Genomic DNA, 19,147 nt, shown 5'->3' with positions numbered 1-19,147 from the left:
GTATGGCACCTGATCCCACCTCTGTTGTTTTGGAGATCCGTATTTATTCTGCTCTAAATTTGTTTTTTTTAACAAGATGAAATACCTTTGGCATCACTGCTTTATATACTATTACTTCCATATATTTCATATACAGAGAACATCGTCTTTTTCAAATAAAGCTCATGTACACGTATGAGGAATATGTCATACCGAGTAACTCTCAATTATAAAATATCAGCAGAATTTAATGAAAAACATGATGTTATTAAACTTTGCAAGAAAATTTCAGAGGCCTTAAAGAATTGCAAACACATTCCCAAAATATAAAATCAGAAAAAAATAACCCGCATAAATTATAAATGTTCTGTAAAAATAAAACAAAAGAAGAATACCATAAATCGTTGTATTTGGGTATTATAATAACTCGCATTGTATTTATTTGCGAAAACCTTGACACCCCAAACTCCTTTAGTTGCAACATACAGTTTTAACATTGCTAGCAAGGCTCCATCTTTAATATCATGCTATAACATAAAAAAAGTGTCTTTATTAATCATTTTTTATTTATGTTTTGACACAAAAATCCCGTAGGCAGAGATTGAAATATATACATGTACAAATGAATACTGGCAGCCGGTGATGATGGTGTCTTGCATAGAGAGCTTATTCTTTTGGCGGACTTCAATGGCCACTCTTGCTCTGCGAGGCGATTTCTGGAAGACTGTTAGACTCTGACGAGGTATCGTTGGTGTCAGTTGCATGCTGGATAAACTCCTCATACGTGGGTGGAGGATCTGCATAATCTTCTGGTGATTGGGTAGATTCGTCACGTGTCTGGACCACGTGACATTGACTGCCAATCACGGTATGGTAAGCAGGTGGTTCGTCGTCATATATGGATAACCTGGTCAGAATATAGTACCCTATGTATTTAGCCTCAAATAAAAAAAATAGGTTTGCATTAAAGATTTATAATCTTAAACAATATTTACCTTGGGTACTCGTGCGTCTCAGAAATACCAACACTGCACATTGTTAAAGAATTGCTGCTGTACTAAAAATAAAAAAAATAATGCATACAGTCATTGAAAAAATAATCATGGATATAGAATTTCGATACTGTAAATGATGTTAGTGAAGATGTAATTGAATCGTCTATAGATTTCTGACGATTCCATCTTGACTTTATTGCAGTATCATTTAATCATTGACAATAAATCACTATTCAGTTTTCTATAAAGGGATACAGACATTTGGTTATGACTAAGATGCAGAATATGTAATAACAATAGTTGCATATGTGGCGGAAACCTTCGAAGCTTTCTCGCTTATTTGTCATTTCTAAACTTGTCTTTTTCCTAATTGACTGCTAAATAAACTGCATGTTTATTTGATCAAAAATGAAATACGAAAATAATTTTGACGATTAGGATACTTTAATGAGATGTAGCAGTGTCTACATACTTCAATGAGCTATGAATATTATTTTCATTTTTAACTGTATTGTTACATGAACAAATAGAAATTAAGTGAACTGAGCAAACATTTTTTTTCTTATTGAGATATTCAAATACCATTTTATTCAAATCTTAATTCAAAATTAAATTACACTTAATTTTTTTTAACTTTGTTCGACTTAATTGTAAAAGGTGAAACGACCAATGATCTATCTTTATGAAACATACAAACAATGTGAATAAGACATAAAACATGGACCCCTGGAAATTCCTTAAGTGGGATCAGATGCTTAGGAGGAGTGAGCATGCCCTATCGTCCAATCAAACGCGCCTTAAGCCATTCGTGTTGATGAAACATACGCAATAATCCGTTACCAAATTTAGTTAAATTACCGGTAAAAGTGGAATATCGCTTCACAAAAAGGAAAGCTGGAGATGAAAAAGCTGAATCTTGACATGTATTTTAAAATGATAAAACTGTGTGAATGTTTAGAATAATATTAAAAGGTCAAAGACCGGTAGATTTTCTTTTCACATAGAAGATTTTTCTATACATTATCTTCATTTAAAACAGAGTCGGCTAATAAAGGAGAACAATAAGTACCCATTGCAATTACAGCAGGATTTTTACTTCAACGTCACTCCATGGTTGTTGCCAAAAAGGGGCTCAGAGTACTTGTGTGTAGAACCATTTATGATTTTTAACAAAGATATTTTGCAAATGACCAATCGCAAGATATAAAAAAATTCCGAGTGACATTGTTTTTGAAGACAAAGTGCCTTTGATATCAAAAATCTAAACTATATATGATTTTCATAATAAAAATATTCCCTGCTTTGCAGATTACATTTTTGTGTGAAAAAAGATAGGAGCTTGGTAGAGCAACTCTGCTATGTTTCCATGTAAATAAGGTTTAGGAGTCAAGAATAGGTAGGGGAGATGAAACTAGCATACGTTGACTTGAACGTTAAAAGTATAGAAATTGAGAATGATGTTTTGAATAATTTCATCATTAGCAAGTGAAATTGGAGTATTATGCATAATTAGTAGGATTTCCGGATATGAGTATAGAACTAAGCAAGGTTTTCTAAAATACGTAGTAACAATTAGTCTTGATTAAAAGACAGTATTGTAAAAAGACTTTAAGTAGAACTTGCAAATATTAAGAAACTGTTTTTAAACAGGAGAACTTTGAAATAAAAATATGTAGCATTATGTAGAGCCACTACAATAACTAATTTAAAAGTATTCACCTCCATAATAGGACGAGTCAGAAGCTCTCCTGTGTAACTTCTGATGACAAAGCTCTGTTGGCTGTTGGCCCTCTTGGCTTTGATTTGACTGAAGGCACCACGAGCAAGTATTAAGATCCCAACAACAATCAGTATAGGACCTGCATATCTCTCGGTTTTCTCATGTTCATAGCGTTCCAAATTTTGAAATGTAAGTGACGTAATGATGACCCCCACGACCAATAGGATGAGACCGGATATTACGTAGCAAATGGCGTTGCCAAGAAGAACTATACAGGGATTCTCGTACCGGATGTACCGGCGTGCTTCTGGTCGACTTCTCCAGGAAATAACAGTGTGCATTATTCATTTAGCCATCGTCTGCTGAAAATATATATCAATAAAATGAGTTCAATGACATTGTACAGTTACCTGTTTGTAACATTGTATACAAAACAATGAATAATCTTTTCTTTCTTTCTGAAGTACGTTGCAACATCATTGTAGACCAGACAAAGTTTGATGTATCAATGAAAACAAAATTACTCTAAATTACTCTTTTACTTCTAAAAATTACAATAACCTGTAATAATGAGAAAGAAGTTCTCACCTGTTGTATATATTATTCACCATAATCAGCTCAGAAAGAAAACCAGAGTTGACTCATTAGTTGGCAAGTGTTTGCTTCCAGTCGAATGATGATGTAGCAAACCAAATAGACAAAACAAGTAGGCGATTTTACGTCAAAACTAGAATTTAGTTTCATCCTCTGCCGTTTGTAAAATACACGTAGATGCACATTAGTGCAAATAATGTTCAGTAACAAGAAGGCAGTGATACAAGAGCCTTGTTTGTTGTATTTATCGATCTATTGGCGTTGAGGCGGCATAGGAAAAGCTTGGGGAATCAATAGTACTCAAACGTTCTCTTTACTAATACAGATAAAAAAGAGAGCCCGGTAGCACGACCAAAATTGGATTAAGATTTCCATCATGAATTCTGATACAATTGCTCAAGAGCAGCGAGTCTGTGCTATGAGCGATGGGGGCCTTAAGTGAGGTTGAAGGACCGAAATTGATAGATTCACTGAGGAGATTATTAATATCAACGTAAACAAAATTAACTTTCTGTATCGATTCTTTATAAAGGCCTGATCAATCTGTGCAGCAAAGGACCTTACATGATAGTACCGTGTAACTAAAACTCACGAGGCAAATCAAATGGTAAATAAATAACTGGCGAGGGTGCCATAAAAGTATCAGTATTTTCTATTACGTCTGTGTAAATAAAAATTTAAGACAGATTGGTATGTCTGAGTACTGATATTCAGCCTATATTCAAGGTATATTACTTTTGAAGGGTATTGAGGGAGAAAATTACATTCAACTTTTTATGATGTACATACTGTATTTTCTAAAACAACAGGAGCGTGCTAATGAGGAAGTTTCGAGAGTAATACTAGCATTACTCTGTGTGCTTTTTTTCTCTCAGTCATCTTTGAATCCATTATTTTAAATTCAGTGTTTGTTTTATGTTTCAAAAATAGAACTTTGTGAGACATACTCTTACTCCAACAATTCTATATTCCTTTTTGAAAATCTCCCACCCTTCTCTCCCTCACAGCTCTCATTCCTATCTCCCCACACTGCCTCTACTCATTCTCCTTTTCAACCCCTCCTCTCTCTTATCACCCTCTCCCCATTATCACTACCCTCTTTACTCTCCCCTACTCTCAGTCCACTCTCTCTACTCTCCCCACTCTCAACTCTCTCCCTCCCCACTCTCAACTCTCTCCCTCTCACCCTCTCTCTCACTCTCACTCTCACTCTCTCTTTCTCCCCACTCTCACTCCTCTCTCTCTCCCAACTCTCACTCCTCCCTCTCTTCCAACTCTCACTCTTCTCTCTCTCTTCCCACTCTCACTCCTTTCTCTCCCCACTCTTAATCTCTCCACTCCTCTCTTTCCTCACTCTCACTCCTCTCTCTCCCCACTCCTCTCTCTCCTCACCACTCTTTCTCTCACCCCTCTCTCTCTCTACACTATCACTCCTCTCTCTCTCCACTCTCACTCCTTTCTCCCCCTTTCTCAATCCACTCTCTCCCAACTCTCACCCCTCTCTGTCTCCACTCTCACCCCTCTTTCTCTCCCCTCTCTCTCTCCACTATCACTTCTCTCTCTCTATCCACTCTCACTTCTTTCACCCCCCTTTCTTAATCCACTCTCTCCCCTCTCTGTCTCCACTCTCACTCCTCTCTCTCTAGCCACTCTCATTCCTCTCTCCCTTCCCACTCTCACTCCTCTCTCTATCCACTCTCACTCCCCTCTCTCCCCTACTCTCACTCCTCCCTCCTCTCTCTCCTCACTCTCACTCCCCACTCTCACCCCCTCTCTCTCCACTATCACTCCTCTCTCTCTCCACTCTCACTCCTTTCTCCCCCTTTCTCAATCCACTCTCTCCCAACTCTCACCCCTATCTCTCTCCACTCTCACTCCTCTCTCTTCCTACTCTCACTCCTCTCTCTTCCTACTCTCACTCCTCTCTCTCCCCACTCTCATCCCCCTCTCTCTCTCTCTTTCCCCACTCTCACTCTCCTCTCTCTCTCTCCCCACTCTCACTCCTCTCTCTTCTCTCCTCACTCTCACTCCTCTCCCCACTCTCACTCTTTTCTCTCCCCACTCTCACTCTCCCCTCTCTTTCCCCACTCTCACTCCTCTCTCTCACTCCTCTCCCCACTCTCACTCCTCTCTCTATCCACTCTCACTCCCTTCTCTCTCTCTCTTTACTCCCCTATCTCTCTCAACTCTCACCCCTCTCTATCTCCTCTCACCCCTACCACTCCTCCCTCTCTCTTCACTCTCACTCCTCTCTCTTCCCACTCTCATCCCCCCTCTCTCTCTTTCCACTCTCACTCCTCTCTCTCCACTCTCATCCCCCCTCTCTCTCCATCTTCACTCCTCTCTCTCCCCACTCTCATCCCCCCTCTATCTCTCTCCACTCGCACTCCTCTCTCCACTCTCATTACTCACTCTCTCCACTCTCACTACTTACTCTCTCCACTCTCACTCCTCTCTCTCCCCACTCTCACTCCTCTCTCTTTCACTGGGTTTAGGGGGTGGGGGAAAGGGACTAGGTTCTTTTATTATTTTTTCAAATGAATTTCCCTACCCAAAAACCTATATAAGAGATAAATTTTTATAAGTTTTAGTTTTTTATGATTCTGAATTTCAGTTACTTGAACTTACTTCTAAAGTTTACAGAATTTGTTTATTAAATACGAAATTAATCAAAAGTTATGGTTTTACTCTTTATCATGAACAATCTTGAACATTTGTTTTGTCAAAAAGATTGTATTTAATTATTTCAACGAAATAAATCATAATGCATTATGCCAAGGGCCACTGACTGTGGCGCCAGTACTTTTCTTTACAACATTTTACATAAATGCCCGCATATCATATTGTTTAATAAAAATAAACTCTTCAAAAAAGTATTAATATTTTTTCACTCAGAAAAATGAAGACTTAAGTTTTTTCTTCTCATACATAGGGTAGGAATAAAATTTATTTAAAATTATTTACAAATATTGTACTTCAATATAGTTCATACATACACTTCAAGGATCGAGTATTATATTTTTTAATATGTATTTCAGTGTGTGAGAGTGCGCATTAGTGTGTAGTGGAGGGAAAGGGGTTTTCTAGATTTTTTTGTGTTTAAATTTTTGTTGCATGGTTGTAAGCCTGTGACTGTGAATCTCAACTCAGTAACCTTGTCGTGCTTTGTCACTGATCCCTGTACGGGACTTTTTGAATGAGATGTTAATTGATCCATCATTGGGGTCAGTAAAATCGGATACATTCTTAACCTCAAGTCACATTCTGTTACTATTGAAGTTCTTAAGCAAACTTATGGCAAGTTTTAAAATCATTAAAAATAAAAAGAAAAAAATACATTGCCTCCAATTAATCCAAATATCAAAACAATAAGAATGTTCCAATGCCTCGAAAGTGGCGTTCCTAGTAACTACGTTTTGGTATGAATTAGGAATCTTGATTAACAATAATGTTTTCGTTTAGCTCTGACTATTTATAAGAGGTTTTTATATTAATATTTGATTGGGAGAAAAACTATCGGTGTTATATTAGTATTCAACGGTCTCTTTTGTTTTGACAACAACTTTTGTAAATTAATTCTGGGAGGTTAAGCTTCTCAGCTTTGATGAACTCGTGTTTTAACATACTGGTACCTTTACCAGCAAACCTTTGTGAATTACCGAATCTGATGTAACTGTTTTTATTCATTTATTCAAGCACATGCAACAATGCAAACTTCGTTTTCGTATGAGCTCACCTGAGCCGAAGGCTCAAGTGATCATTTGTCCTTTGTCTGTCACGTCGTCGTCGTAAATTCTTCACATTTTCATCTTCTTCTCAAGAACCACTGGGCCAATTTCAACCAAACTTGGCACAAAGAATCCTTGGGTGAAGGGGATTCAAGTTTGTTCAAATGAAGGGCCACGCCCTTTCCCAAGGGGAGATAATTATGAATTAGAGAAAAATGAGTTTCATCTTTCCTGGCCAAGTGTTTCTTGAGAAGAAGATTTTTTGATAAAAATGCCATTTCTCAAGAAACACTTGGCCAGGAAAGATGAAACTCGTGTGGAATCATCCTCAGGTGGTGTAGATTCAATTTTTTTTTCAAATCATGATCCCCGGGGCTAGGGTGGGGCCATAATGGCCGTTAAAAGTTTTACATAGGAATATATAGGAAAAATCTTTTAAAATCTTCTTCTCAAGAACCACTGGACCAGGAAAGATGAAACTAATTTAGAATTATCCTGGTAGTGTAGATTCAAATTTGTTCAAATCATGACCCCCGGTGGTAGGGTGGGGCCAAAATGGTCGATCAAAGTTTTTCATAGGAATATATAGGGAAATCTTTTAAAATCTTCTTTTCAAGTACTTCAAAGCCATGATTAGTGATATTTATATGGGATCATCCTCAGGTAGTGTAGATTCTAGTTTGTTCAAATCAGGACCCCCTGGGGGTTAAAATTTAAGCCCCTCCCTCAGTAAACTTTCAGTTATGATCTGATATTTGCTTTTTCCTAGCCGGTGTGCTCGGGTGAGCGCTGTGGCCACTGGGCCTCTTGTTTAATGGTGCAATAATGTGGTCCTTTCGATTACTGTATAAGTACTTTTTTCCGCGTGGTATTAATTTACGCTATGTATGCAGTCACAAAATTTCCGCGGAAATTTGTCCAAGCGTACTTAATATAAATGTAAGGCATATAGTGACAGTCTAGGAAATCCGCGTAATTTTCTACCCGCGGATTAAACAGAAATTGAGATTCCGCGGAATTATGACCCCGTGGAAAAAAGTACGTCTACAGTATGTCCAATCTGATACCCCCCCCCCCCCAATCGTTTCTATTCTATGTAAATTTTATAATTTTTTAGATACATTTACTAACAAATAAGTGAGCTATTTAATTCGATATGTTGGACATTTTCTATAAAACAGGCTTAACTAATTTGGCATTAGAATGACATGTCTGAAATATTTTCCCTTTTCTTTATTGTGATATCCCCCCCCCCCCCCCCCCCCGAAATAATGTGAAGACAGGGAAAGACTTTATCACCCCCTCTTAACGTTAACATCAAACCGAGTACATAAATTTTTACTACAGAATTATGGATGAAATTTTGCCGATTTGGTGTCAAACAATTACAATCAATTAAAACGTTAACATGCGATTTTGTATTTTTAACAGACGAGTTGAATGAAATGCAAAAAGTAACAAACTGATTCAAACAATGTAAATCAGGAGTAGAGCAAATACTTGACCTCTAAAACGTCATAGGAAGGATCATTAGAGGTGGGATCAGATGTCACAGAGGAATGAGCATCCCCTGCCGATAGGTCTTGCCCGCCGTGTGCTCCTTGTCATGACTGCAATCTGAAATACTGAAAGGAAAATCCTTTGACAACTTAAGTGTGTTTAAATAATCTAACAATTTAATAGTATGAAAAAATTCAGTCAGCATTTGACTTAAAGTATTGTATTGTATTTGCTGACAAGGTAATATTGTTTCGACCATAACTTTACGAAATGCATATATATAACTTTCAAAAATGTTTAAGGGAGACTGGTGATAGATAATAGACAATAAAATTCCCAATCGATGTAGATCCCCTCTATTAAAATATGATTACAGAACCGTACGTATATTGGATCTCAGATCTAGCTGCTCTCTTTCTTTCGTTTATTTATTTTATTATTCAAAATTAGAAATATCTAATAAATTTTTGGTGAATTATGACTGATTTTTCAAAATCATATTTCATATATATATTATTTGTATCCCTGTTGAAACTGTCTGTTAAAAAATTAATTAAGCATTAAGTTTGATATTTGGCGCCAATTTGACAAAGTTGACTCTCGTCGAAAGTGAGATTTGTAAAACTGACGTGGTTTACAGTCAATGGCGGAACCAAAACAAGAGAAGCCAAGGGGATTACGACTCGTTGCCACTACTATTTTAACTTTGATGGCGAAACATCCTGAGTTATGTTTCGGAATTTTTGTGATAATCACATCCATAATTTCTAATTACAGTTCAAGGTAAGAGAAGAAATAGCAAATTAGCATCAGTATAATAAGAAACAAGACTTGATGGAACTTTCATTTTCAACTTGCACTTTCAAAATCAGATGACATATGGTTATAGTAAAACTTGTTTATATGTTCTTATTTTTATGTAAATGAAAACAGTTGTGCATTACTTAGTTGCATTTTATTTTGCATGTTCTTAAAGAAAATATCGTGTGCATTAAAACAGCCTGCGTTCGAATTTTCTCAAACAATAATGACACGTCAATGGAAATATTCACGAATGTATTTGTTTGACATTCAATTGAAATGGAGAAATAAGTTGACTTGTTTACTTAGGAGTTGGTTCTGAACTTAAAAGCTTTAAGAGAATCTTCTGGATGATGGTACATGTAAGGAATTTCATTCAAGGAACAACTCTAAATTTTTGGTTTCTTGATGTGATCAAATGATTGACTTGCATGATAATTTGCATAAACGCTGAAGACGTTTAAACATAAAACTGTCGATCAAGTCAATCGATTAATAATGGTCATGAAAGCCAAAAAATTTGTCTGTTATTCATTATGTTTACATGATCTTGATTCCGCAAAGTCCTCCAACAGAAATGACGCCCTCACACAATCATCCCTGCAAAGGATCCCAATGGAAAAAAAGCTTTCAAGCTTTCGTGGTCTATCCTTGGTATCATATATATTTGAATTAATGAACATTGTTTGTTTATACTGGATAAACATTTAATAATTTATTTTATGTAAATGTATTATCTACACGATAAAAATATCTGTTAAACCTGTTCAGCTGAGTGAATAGTTTAGCTGAAACCACTCACCTCCTTCTGACATATGTAACTGTTACAACAATGTGAAACATCAAGTATTGAAAGAAATACTGTATACAAAAGTTATGTTCACCCCATGTTATTTTCGTCCTTCACTCTCTCACTTTTGGTTGGTTTTAAATTCCCCCAATCACAATTCTTTTTAGAAAATTACACTGTGTTTTATGAATTTGCCCTGTTTTAATTTCACCCATCTGTGAATAGGATGAAAGGGGCGAAAATAAAAGGGGGCAAACAGTTCTTGATATACAGTACTAAGTTAAAACACCAAATCTTGAAAAATCTTGTATATTTTTTATTTCAGTGTCCTTGAAAAAAATGTATTGCATCCCCCCAAACACCCCAAACCATTTTTCCCTCCCGGGTCGTCAGTTTTGGATTACCCCTGGGGTGACTTAATGCCGGTGGCAGACCTTTTGATAAAGAAGGAACTACTTGTTGTCCTGTATTATGCCCCTTGGTGTGATGAGTCGATGCGAACAAGAGCAGAGTACTCAAAAGCAGCAAGGTTCCTGCAGGATAAAGTAAGGATTCTATGACACCATGAGTATAAAAAAGAGTCAAACCTCATTGTCTCAAACTAAAGAAACTGAGAAGAACCCTTGAGATATCCAAGGATTCAAAATACTTAAAGAAAAAGTGGCCGATCAGGGGCACTTGCTGATTTTGAAATAAACGTAATTATTACTAAGATAAGGACTATAAACAGTGCCAAAACCAAATCTTGAATAATGTTTTGATAGATAAATAAAGGTTTTATTCTTAAATATTTGATAATATTTGAGATATATTTAATTAAAATCCCACATTCTACAAGATATCACGAGACTGATGTGGGTCCCTGATTTACATGTAACAAAGTCATTTATTCTTTTTTTTCGTCCCAGGTACCATTTGTAGCTATCAACTGTTGGTGGCCTCAGGGGGCATGCAAGACCAACTACAAGTTCCACAGATATCCTGAGATCTTTGTTTATCATACCACCATTGATGGAATTCGTTACACAGGTTTGTTGATTAGTTAGATTTAGGGATGTCAACGAATATTCGAGTACTCGACTATCGTTCGATCATACCGACTATCGACTAAAATTTCTTTAGTCGGTTATTCGTTAAAAAGTGTTTCATCAAAGTAATATTGAATTTAAACTTATATATGCCCATTTCATTTATTTACAGATCAATATTTTCATATGTAATAATTAAGGGTATGGTATAACTGTTCAAAGGAAATTATTTGTACGTCGATGTATTTTCGGCAAACATATCTACAAAATACACGTAAATATGAGAGTAATTAAACCGTGTTTTCTTTTTCTGATATTAATTTCATGCAATCTTTGATTGTTTGCACAAAATTTCATAGTTAAAATTAATACCAAGCTATCTTTTTCTCTTTGTTTTTATAAGAGACACGCTTTAATTGTTTACCTGTGAAAGATCATTGACGGACACATAGAAATTGGCTTCAATTATGGGGTACATGTACTACCATTATGTCAAGAAAGGACAAATACGAGCTTTTGATATCCTGCATTTAGATAAAATGAGCAGCTAATATATTAATTTTGAAATTAATTACATTGGATACATATTGATACACAGTTTCTGTTGTACTACGTACATGTTTACAATTCAGAAATTCGTTGTATAATGGTGATAGCGTAGATTAAATATTGTAAACTAGTCTGTAAAAGACAAACAGTGAAGGTCATATGAAAAATTAATTAAAATTAAACAATTCGACTATTGTTCGACTAAAGCATCCAACTATTCGACTTAGCTGTCCGAGTAAAATTGACATCCTTAGTTAAATTGTCAAAATCTTGAAAGACACAATACAAACAAAAATTCAATTTTACATTTTTGTTTTTTCTTCCATGGTAATATGGCTGAAAATTAACGGTAAAAAAAATATTCTAAATAAAGTTTGTATATAATAGAACTACATGTTTAAGAAATTTTGTTGAAAGAAATCCAAGTAAATTTTTACCATTATATTGTTTATTGATTCAGTTTAAACAGCTTAGCTTGTATTTCATGCGTACAAATACTGATTCATAAATTATTACTTAAAATTTTTAAAAAGAGGCACAGTTACGTGTATTTAAAAGAATGAATGTTCCTGCTTGTCAATTTAAAAAACCGTGCAGTTTAAATATTAAATAATTTATCTGTATTTTATCTGGATGAGTAGGGAGAAAAAAAGCAAACAGTTAAACTAGTAATAATGAATCCAAAATGTTTCTCAATTGATGTTCCTTAAGATAAACATAAATATTTTTTCAGGACTAACCTAGAATTCAATACTTCATCAATTAATTATAGCCAAATACTGCTTTCAGAATATATTATTGATTTTTCTCGAAGTAACTGGACCCCATACTATGTGTTATGATCTTACTAAATCAGTCTGTAATTACTTACCTGTACCCTATTTCCTGTAGGTCCTATATTAGCGGAATACATTATCCGGTTTGTGGAAGATCTGATGTATCCCCTGACCTTTCTGTACTCAGAAGATATGATTCTGAATTTTGTTTCAAAACAAGATGTGAGTATTTCCTAAGATTAACTGTTTTAAGTATGTAAGAAAATAAAAAATGAGTGACAGATATTAGGTTTTTAGTACATGTAATTGCATTTGAAAAAATCATTTCATTACATGTATTTCTAAAAATCCCTTTATGTTTAAATGTACAGAAGGTATTTACACTTTCACTCCTCTAAATTTTATTAGCTCACCTGAGCCAAAGGCTCAAGTGAGCTTTTCTGATCACAATTTGTCCGTCGTCCGTCTGTCCGTCCGTCCGTCTAGCTGTCCGTCCGTCTGTAAACTTTTCACATTTTCGACTTCTTCTCAAGAACCACTGGGTTAATTTTGACCAAACTTGGTACAAAGCATCCATGGGTGAAGGGAAATTAAAATTATAAAAATGAAGGGCCAAGTCCCCTCACAAGGGGAGATAATCAAGAAAAGACAAAAATAGGGTGGGGTCATAAAAAAAATCTTCTTCTCAAGAACAACTGGGCCAGAAAAGCTGAAACTTATATGGAAGCATCCTGGGGTAGTGTAGATTCTAAATTGTTCAAATCATGACCCCCAGGGGTAGGGTGGGGCCACAATGGGGAATCAAATTTTACATAGAAATATATTGGAAAAATCTTTGAAAATCTTCCTCTCAAGAACCACTGGGCCAGAAAAGCTGAAACTTATGTGGAAGCATCCTGGGGAAGTGTAGATTCTAAATTGTAAAAATCATGACCCCCGGGGATAGGGCAGGGCCACAATGGGGAATCAAAGTTTTACATAGAAATATATAGGAAAAATCTTTAAAAATCTTCTTCTCAAGAACCACTGGGCAGGAAATGCTGAAAATTATGTTGAAGCATCCTAGGATAGTGTAGATTCTAAATTGTTAAAGTCATGACCCCCGGGGGTTGGGCAGGGCCATAATGGGGGATCAAAGTTTTACATAGCAATATATAGGAAAAATCTTTGAAAATCTTCTTCTCAAGAACCACTGAGCCAGAAAAGCTGAAACTTATGTGGAAGCATCCCGGGGTAGTGTAGATTCTAAATTGTTCAAATTATGATCCCCGGGGGTTGGGCAGGGCCACAATTGGGAATCAAACTTTTACATAGAAATATATAGGAAAAATCTTTAAAAATCTTCTTCTCAAGAACCACTGGGCCAGAAAAGCTGAAACTTATGTGGAAGCATCCCGGGGTAGTGTAGATTCCAAATTGTTAAAGTCATGACCACCGGGGGTTGGGCAGGGCCATAATGGGGGATCAAAGTTTTACATAGCAATATATAGGAAAAATCTTTGAAAATCTTCTTCTCAAGAACCACTGAGCCAGAAAAGCTGAAACTTATGTGGAAGCATCACAGGGTAGTGTAGATTCTAAATTGTTCAAATCATGATCCCCGGGGGTTGGGCGGGGCCACAATGGGGAATCAATGTTTTACATAGAAAAATTTTTGGAAAAATCTTCTTCGCAAGAACCACTGGGCCAAGTTTTACATATAAAGAAATATATATAGGAACATTAATCTTCAATTTTTGCCGCCAATTTTCATTTCCAGCGTTAAATCCATAGTCTGATGATGTCACTTCACTGACGTCATCCAGGATTTCAGCTCATTCTTGCAGTATTCTTCAAAGAAAATTCAAATCTTAGAAATTATAATATACATCAGTATAATAAAACACTTATCCACTGGTTGTGAGTGGGATAGCTCTTTCATCAAACCCTTGACAGGAACTACTCCCCTCGGGCAAGCCCTCGGGGAATAGTTTCTAAATTGTTCTATATTCATGTTCACCCCCGGGGGTAGGGTGGGGCCACAATGGGGAATCAAAGTTTTACTATGTTGAATCAAAGCATCCCATGGTAGTGTAGATTTCAAATTGTTTAAATTATGATCAGTTGGGTAGGGAGGGGTCACAATATGTATAACAAGGGTGAAATCTGGTAAAGAACAGAATGTTCAAAGCTTCTCAGGTTAGCGATGTGGCCCATGGGCCTCTTGTTTTGGTTCTATCAGATGTAGTATTAAATTGACAGTTTGTCTAGCATCAAATACATGTACATGTGTATTTTTAAAAAATTAATGTTCTTTCAAAATCAAAAAACTAGTCAATTCATTCCTTGTCACCGATTTATTTTATTTTGTAGAATTCCCTCATTGGATTTTTTGAATTCAATTCCTCACCACAACCACCAGGATTTATACAGTTTTACTACGCAGCAATCAGATTGCTGGAAAAAAGTAAGTAATGATCACAATTTTCCAAAAGTTATCATTTACTGTAATTTAAAATGATAAGACCTTGCTCAATCAGTCTTATCATAGATATAATGTTCTATCATCAAAATGATAACAGTCCTATGAACCCAACCCTGAGACACAGTTTGATTATTCTAACCAGTCAACTGAGAATTGGGAGGTCCAGATGTTCATCTGACTATGACTAAATTAACCTGAAATAAAGCTTAAATAAGGGGTGGGGGGTGGAGATTAAGGAATTATTTTGTCGGCCATGTTGTGAATTGAATTGATGATACATGTAAATGAAATACTGTAATGACACCTGCAGTAATAAAAGAACAGAGATGTGCTGGACTAATCGTGCTAAATAAAGTAAAAGACAGTAAAGGAATATTTGTATGCCAATAAATTAAAAAAAAAAATTCATACAATAATTTTGTTAGAACCTGAATCAACGCCGGAGGACAAATCCATTTTTGGATGTATTAGCACATTTGAGCAATTTTTATAACACAAAGTTGCATTGCAAAAAATTTACATGAAATGATTGTGAAATCAACGGTAGTATATGATTTTGTTTACAGACCCACTCCAGCCAATCAGATGTGGTGTTATAACCCAGCGGTTCTTGGCTGATGAGCTGGGTTTGAAAGATACAGGGGAGATAATTATGATTAGAACCTTTAATGAATCACTTGTAAGTACATTGTTTCAGTTTGTCACAGTCAAAGAGAGATAACTCTGTTTCCTTTCTGGACTCAAGAAATTAGGGAGAAAATAAATATTTAAAAAATGTAAACAAATTTAAATGAAAAATTTATATAGCTAAGGAAATATCTTTATCTTAAAAGTGATTTTATCAAGAGCTCACGAGGGGATACTCCCCATAGAATTTGTTTGCATCATATGTACATGTAATATCTACCAGTGATAAATCTTTGACATTTCAACATGATAATATATTTAGTTTCCTAATATGAAGCACTTTCATCATATTGTTAAATAAATTATTGAAATAATACCCCGGTTTTTTTTTTTTTCATTTGTAGCTGTATCCCAGGACCAGTAATCTAACCAGTACCAATATATGGAAGTGGGCGCTTCTTCACAAAGAACAGGTAAGTCACACAGGTGTGATGTGCTGGTGTGGTGGCGTCTTGTCATATGGGGTCATGAATAGCATATACTCAATGTACAAATCAGACATTGATGCCCAAAAGATATTTTTAAAAGCCAGTGTAACCTCCCTGCAATAAATTGCAAGTGTTTCATCTTTGAAAATTTGTCCACCATCTAGGGTTTTTTTTTCCATTAATCGTTAAAGTAATTTAAGTGATTTTAACTCTTTAAACTTTGCATAAATATTGATGGGGAATATATACTGGCCTAAATATTTTGAGGTTGCTTTGTAAAGGTGACTGAAATGGTGATTTTAAAAATGAAAAAAAAACTAAAAACTTTAGTTTCTTAAAACCAGTGGCAAATTCAACACCATAAGCCTTTGTGAACAATGCTGGAAAGAAGTATGCTTAAAACTGAAATTTCAAAAACTTCAGTCACTACAAGTGCAGAATTCTAGTCACTTTTCTAGGTAAGGCTTTTTCACTCATGGAGATGCCACCACTTGCCGGTGGAGGCCGGGCTGCAAATTTATACCTATACTGGGCACTCAGGGCCATTGAGGAGTGAGTGATCTTTTTTTTCGTGCAACACATGTCCTTGGTGAATACACTCTTAACCGAAGGACCAGTCTCCACGTCCACAATGATTCGAACCCACGAAGTTATTCCGCAACTCTAAATTATGCTCTAGCCATTGCATTACATGTACTATCAGGATACCATCTAAAGAGAGCAGACGTTTGCTGTTTAACACCCCTCACAAGAATTTTTCACTCATACGGAGATGCCACCACTTGCTTGCAGAGGCAGGGCTGCAAATTTTGTCCTATACTGGGCACTCAGGGCCATTGAGCGGTGAGGTATCTTTTTGGTGCCTGCATCCACTGTGACAAGGGGACCTCAGCTTATACAGCCTCATTCGAAGGTTCAATCTCCACCTCCAGTAAAGGATTTGAACCCGCAATGTAAGATTCAGCTCAAGTGGGTGATTTAGGCCTATGTGGTCATAGCCTAACCAAGAAACTCTTAATACTCAGGAAGAGGAACATCTAGGCCCATGGGAAAAAGGGCTTCTTGTTTAAAAAAAAAAGATTGGTTTGGAACTGTCTTATAGATATTTTGTAATTATCATCAGTTAAATTGGTGGGACAGTTAAATTGGATGGAGATAGTGACTTTGTATGTGATTTTAACAAAGAAAAATGACTGACCTTAAAAGTTTCTGACTTATTTTATTCTATTTCTCATAAAAATAAATTTAGCCAGTTGTAACACATAACTAAAACCATTATATTCTGTCATTTTTTAAAACCATCATGCATGATGATAATTGTAGCAATGAAATTTTGTTTTCTGTTCAGTATAATCTCCCATTTAATTCATTTTGGATTTAGGGGGTCTATGATGGGGGTAGACAGGTTGGAAGTATTATTTCCTCTGATAATAATAATGATTCAACATCAGTTCTGATAATTGATTTACACAAGATTAAGTGTGGCCATTACACCCTCACAGTATAGTTACACTGCTGCCTGGGGTTCTTCTATTGTTTGACACAATGTTTCAAGGGAGCTTTTTGATAGTGATTAAACTGCTTTTGCGTTTTGTCCAGGACTATAAACTTCTTAAAATTACTCTCTAGTGTCTCATTCAACATGGCAGGGATAGTGTAATGTTAGAAGTAGGCCAGAAGAAAACAAGGTTTGTAAGTGAAACACTGATGCCCCTGCATGACAGCTCAGGCCAAGTGAAAGTTTTTTTCTTCAGAAAAAGATCAAATGTTAGGATCAAGCTCATAAAAAAATAATAGTGATACCATTAATGGTACACATAGAAAAATCTTGATTAAAAGAATAAACATGTGAAATAAGTGAATTATGTGGAAAAATTAGCAGAATCCATGTACTAACAGAATCTTAGTATGGGAAGGTATTAAGTTTTTCAAAAGTAGGTCAAACTCAAACTTCAATATCCTAAGATTGAAAATGACTGTACCCAAGGAAGTCGTTGTCACAATATTTGTACAATAAAACAAATAAAATCCACCTTCCTGTCACAATTTGCCCCTGAAAAATTAGGATGAAGATCTAGGATTTTTAGCTGTTATGAGCCAAAGGCTCAAAGAGCTAATGCTATGGCCATTTGTGCAGTGTGTGTCAACTTTGTGGAATATGGACCATACCATGATTTAAAAAACCTTGACAGTTTTTTTTCAAATTTGTCACAGATTATCCTTAACCCAAAGGCACTAATTTATACTAAATACAGGGATGGAACCCTTAAGGAAGGGGAGATAATGATAAAAATAATGAGCCCACTGTTTTTCTCAGAAATGTGCATCAGAAGTGTGGAAGCTTTTACATGTATGACTCTATCATTTCTATGATTATTCATTCAGAAGAGATCTGTTATTAGAAATTTAATGGAGCTGCTGCCATATAAAGTTTTACTGCCATAGAAATAAATTCTTCATGGCAGTTTAAAGGTGCAGCTTGTATAGTTGTTCAATACCCATAATCCCCAGGGTATTATGTATGCCACGTAAATGGATTCTCCAAGGAGTTATGTTTCAGAAGCAAACATTGTTAGATTGCTGGTTATTACATCCATTAGCCATATTTTATGAATTTTTATGTCATGAAAATTGAATTCACTATCTCTTAAAATTGTCTTAATGAAGTTGCACAACATTTTATGATGAAAGCATTCAAATTGAGCAGTCTTGAATTTTATGATTACATTAATTTAAAAAAAAAAATCCATGAGAAATGTTAGAAATGAAAACAGTTTCACATCATCACTAAGAAATTTATTCAAACATTGCTAAGGCTTCAAAAAAGCTGTTAAAAGGGATTTTTTTTTATTTTGTGTATTTATATGTAAGTCATAATTAATTTTAACATTAAAATTTGCATCTCCTTGAGAATCATTGTGTACAACTTTATTTATTTGGAGAAATGTTTGCTATTTCAAATAATACTTGTATAACTCTATAATGAGTATATTTATCTGTCATTACAGCCTATAGTCCAGTGGCTGAATTTGCCTGGACACAAAAGTCTGGAACTGTCCACTGCCATCGATAAGGGGCCAGCATTACTGGTGTTTGCTCCTGTTAATC

General features: G+C 35.6%; 2 protein-coding genes across 3 annotated transcripts in view; one reads left to right on the top strand and one right to left on the bottom strand.

The window, feature by feature from the left end:
• Positions 1-407: 407 nt before the first annotated feature.
• LOC134276412 (uncharacterized) lies at positions 408-3,518 on the bottom strand. Of its 2 annotated transcripts, none has more exons than XM_062758668.1 (4): positions 3,283-3,518; positions 2,694-3,053; positions 975-1,036; positions 408-886 (listed from the first exon to the last, which is right to left on the bottom strand). In XM_062758668.1, exons 2-4 carry the CDS (start codon positions 3,033-3,035, stop codon positions 664-666), a joined length of 627 nt encoding a protein of 208 aa, XP_062614652.1. In that variant the 5' UTR covers positions 3,036-3,053; positions 3,283-3,518; the 3' UTR covers positions 408-663. The 2 variants fall into 2 exon arrangements, with proteins under 2 accessions (XP_062614652.1, XP_062614651.1); XM_062758667.1 differs by having other exon boundaries at positions 2,694-3,056; positions 3,283-3,516.
• Positions 3,519-9,151: 5,633 nt separating this feature from the next.
• LOC134276421 (thioredoxin domain-containing protein 11-like) overlaps positions 9,152-19,147 on the top strand; it is a 36,725-nt gene continuing 26,729 nt past the window's right edge. Inside the window, exons 1-8 of the mRNA XM_062758675.1 lie at positions 9,152-9,299; positions 10,433-10,652; positions 11,016-11,136; positions 12,576-12,682; positions 14,813-14,906; positions 15,491-15,603; positions 15,956-16,024; positions 19,048-19,147. The exon at positions 19,048-19,147 is cut by the window's right edge and continues 32 nt beyond it. Of these exons, the coding sequence (XP_062614659.1) occupies positions 9,160-9,299; positions 10,433-10,652; positions 11,016-11,136; positions 12,576-12,682; positions 14,813-14,906; positions 15,491-15,603; positions 15,956-16,024; positions 19,048-19,147 (964 nt within the window). The 5' untranslated portion in view covers positions 9,152-9,159. The remainder of the gene's footprint in view (positions 9,300-10,432; positions 10,653-11,015; positions 11,137-12,575; positions 12,683-14,812; positions 14,907-15,490; positions 15,604-15,955; positions 16,025-19,047) is intronic.

The sequence above is a fragment of the Saccostrea cucullata genome, unplaced genomic scaffold, assembly GCF_032062105.1.
Source record: "Saccostrea cucullata isolate Sc308-1 unplaced genomic scaffold, CSIRO_AGI_Scuc_v1 ctg349, whole genome shotgun sequence".
NCBI lineage: Eukaryota > Metazoa > Mollusca > Bivalvia > Ostreida > Ostreidae > Saccostrea > Saccostrea cuccullata.
The sequence above is the reverse complement of the archived record's forward strand: the minus strand, read 5'-3'. Positions and strand labels throughout refer to the sequence as shown.

Excerpts from the sequence above, each read along its gene's own strand:
- LOC134276412 (XM_062758668.1), bottom strand. The coding sequence starts at position 3,035 with ATGCACACTGTTATTTCCTGGAGAAGTCGACCAGAAGCACGCCGGTAC. Across the intron at positions 1,037-2,693 it reads TGACTCGTCCTATTATGGAG|TACAGCAGCAATTCTTTAAC; the intron begins GTGAATACTTTT and ends TTTTATTTTTAG. Across the intron at positions 887-974 it reads GAGACGCACGAGTACCCAAG|GTTATCCATATATGACGACG; the intron begins GTAAATATTGTT and ends TATTCTGACCAG.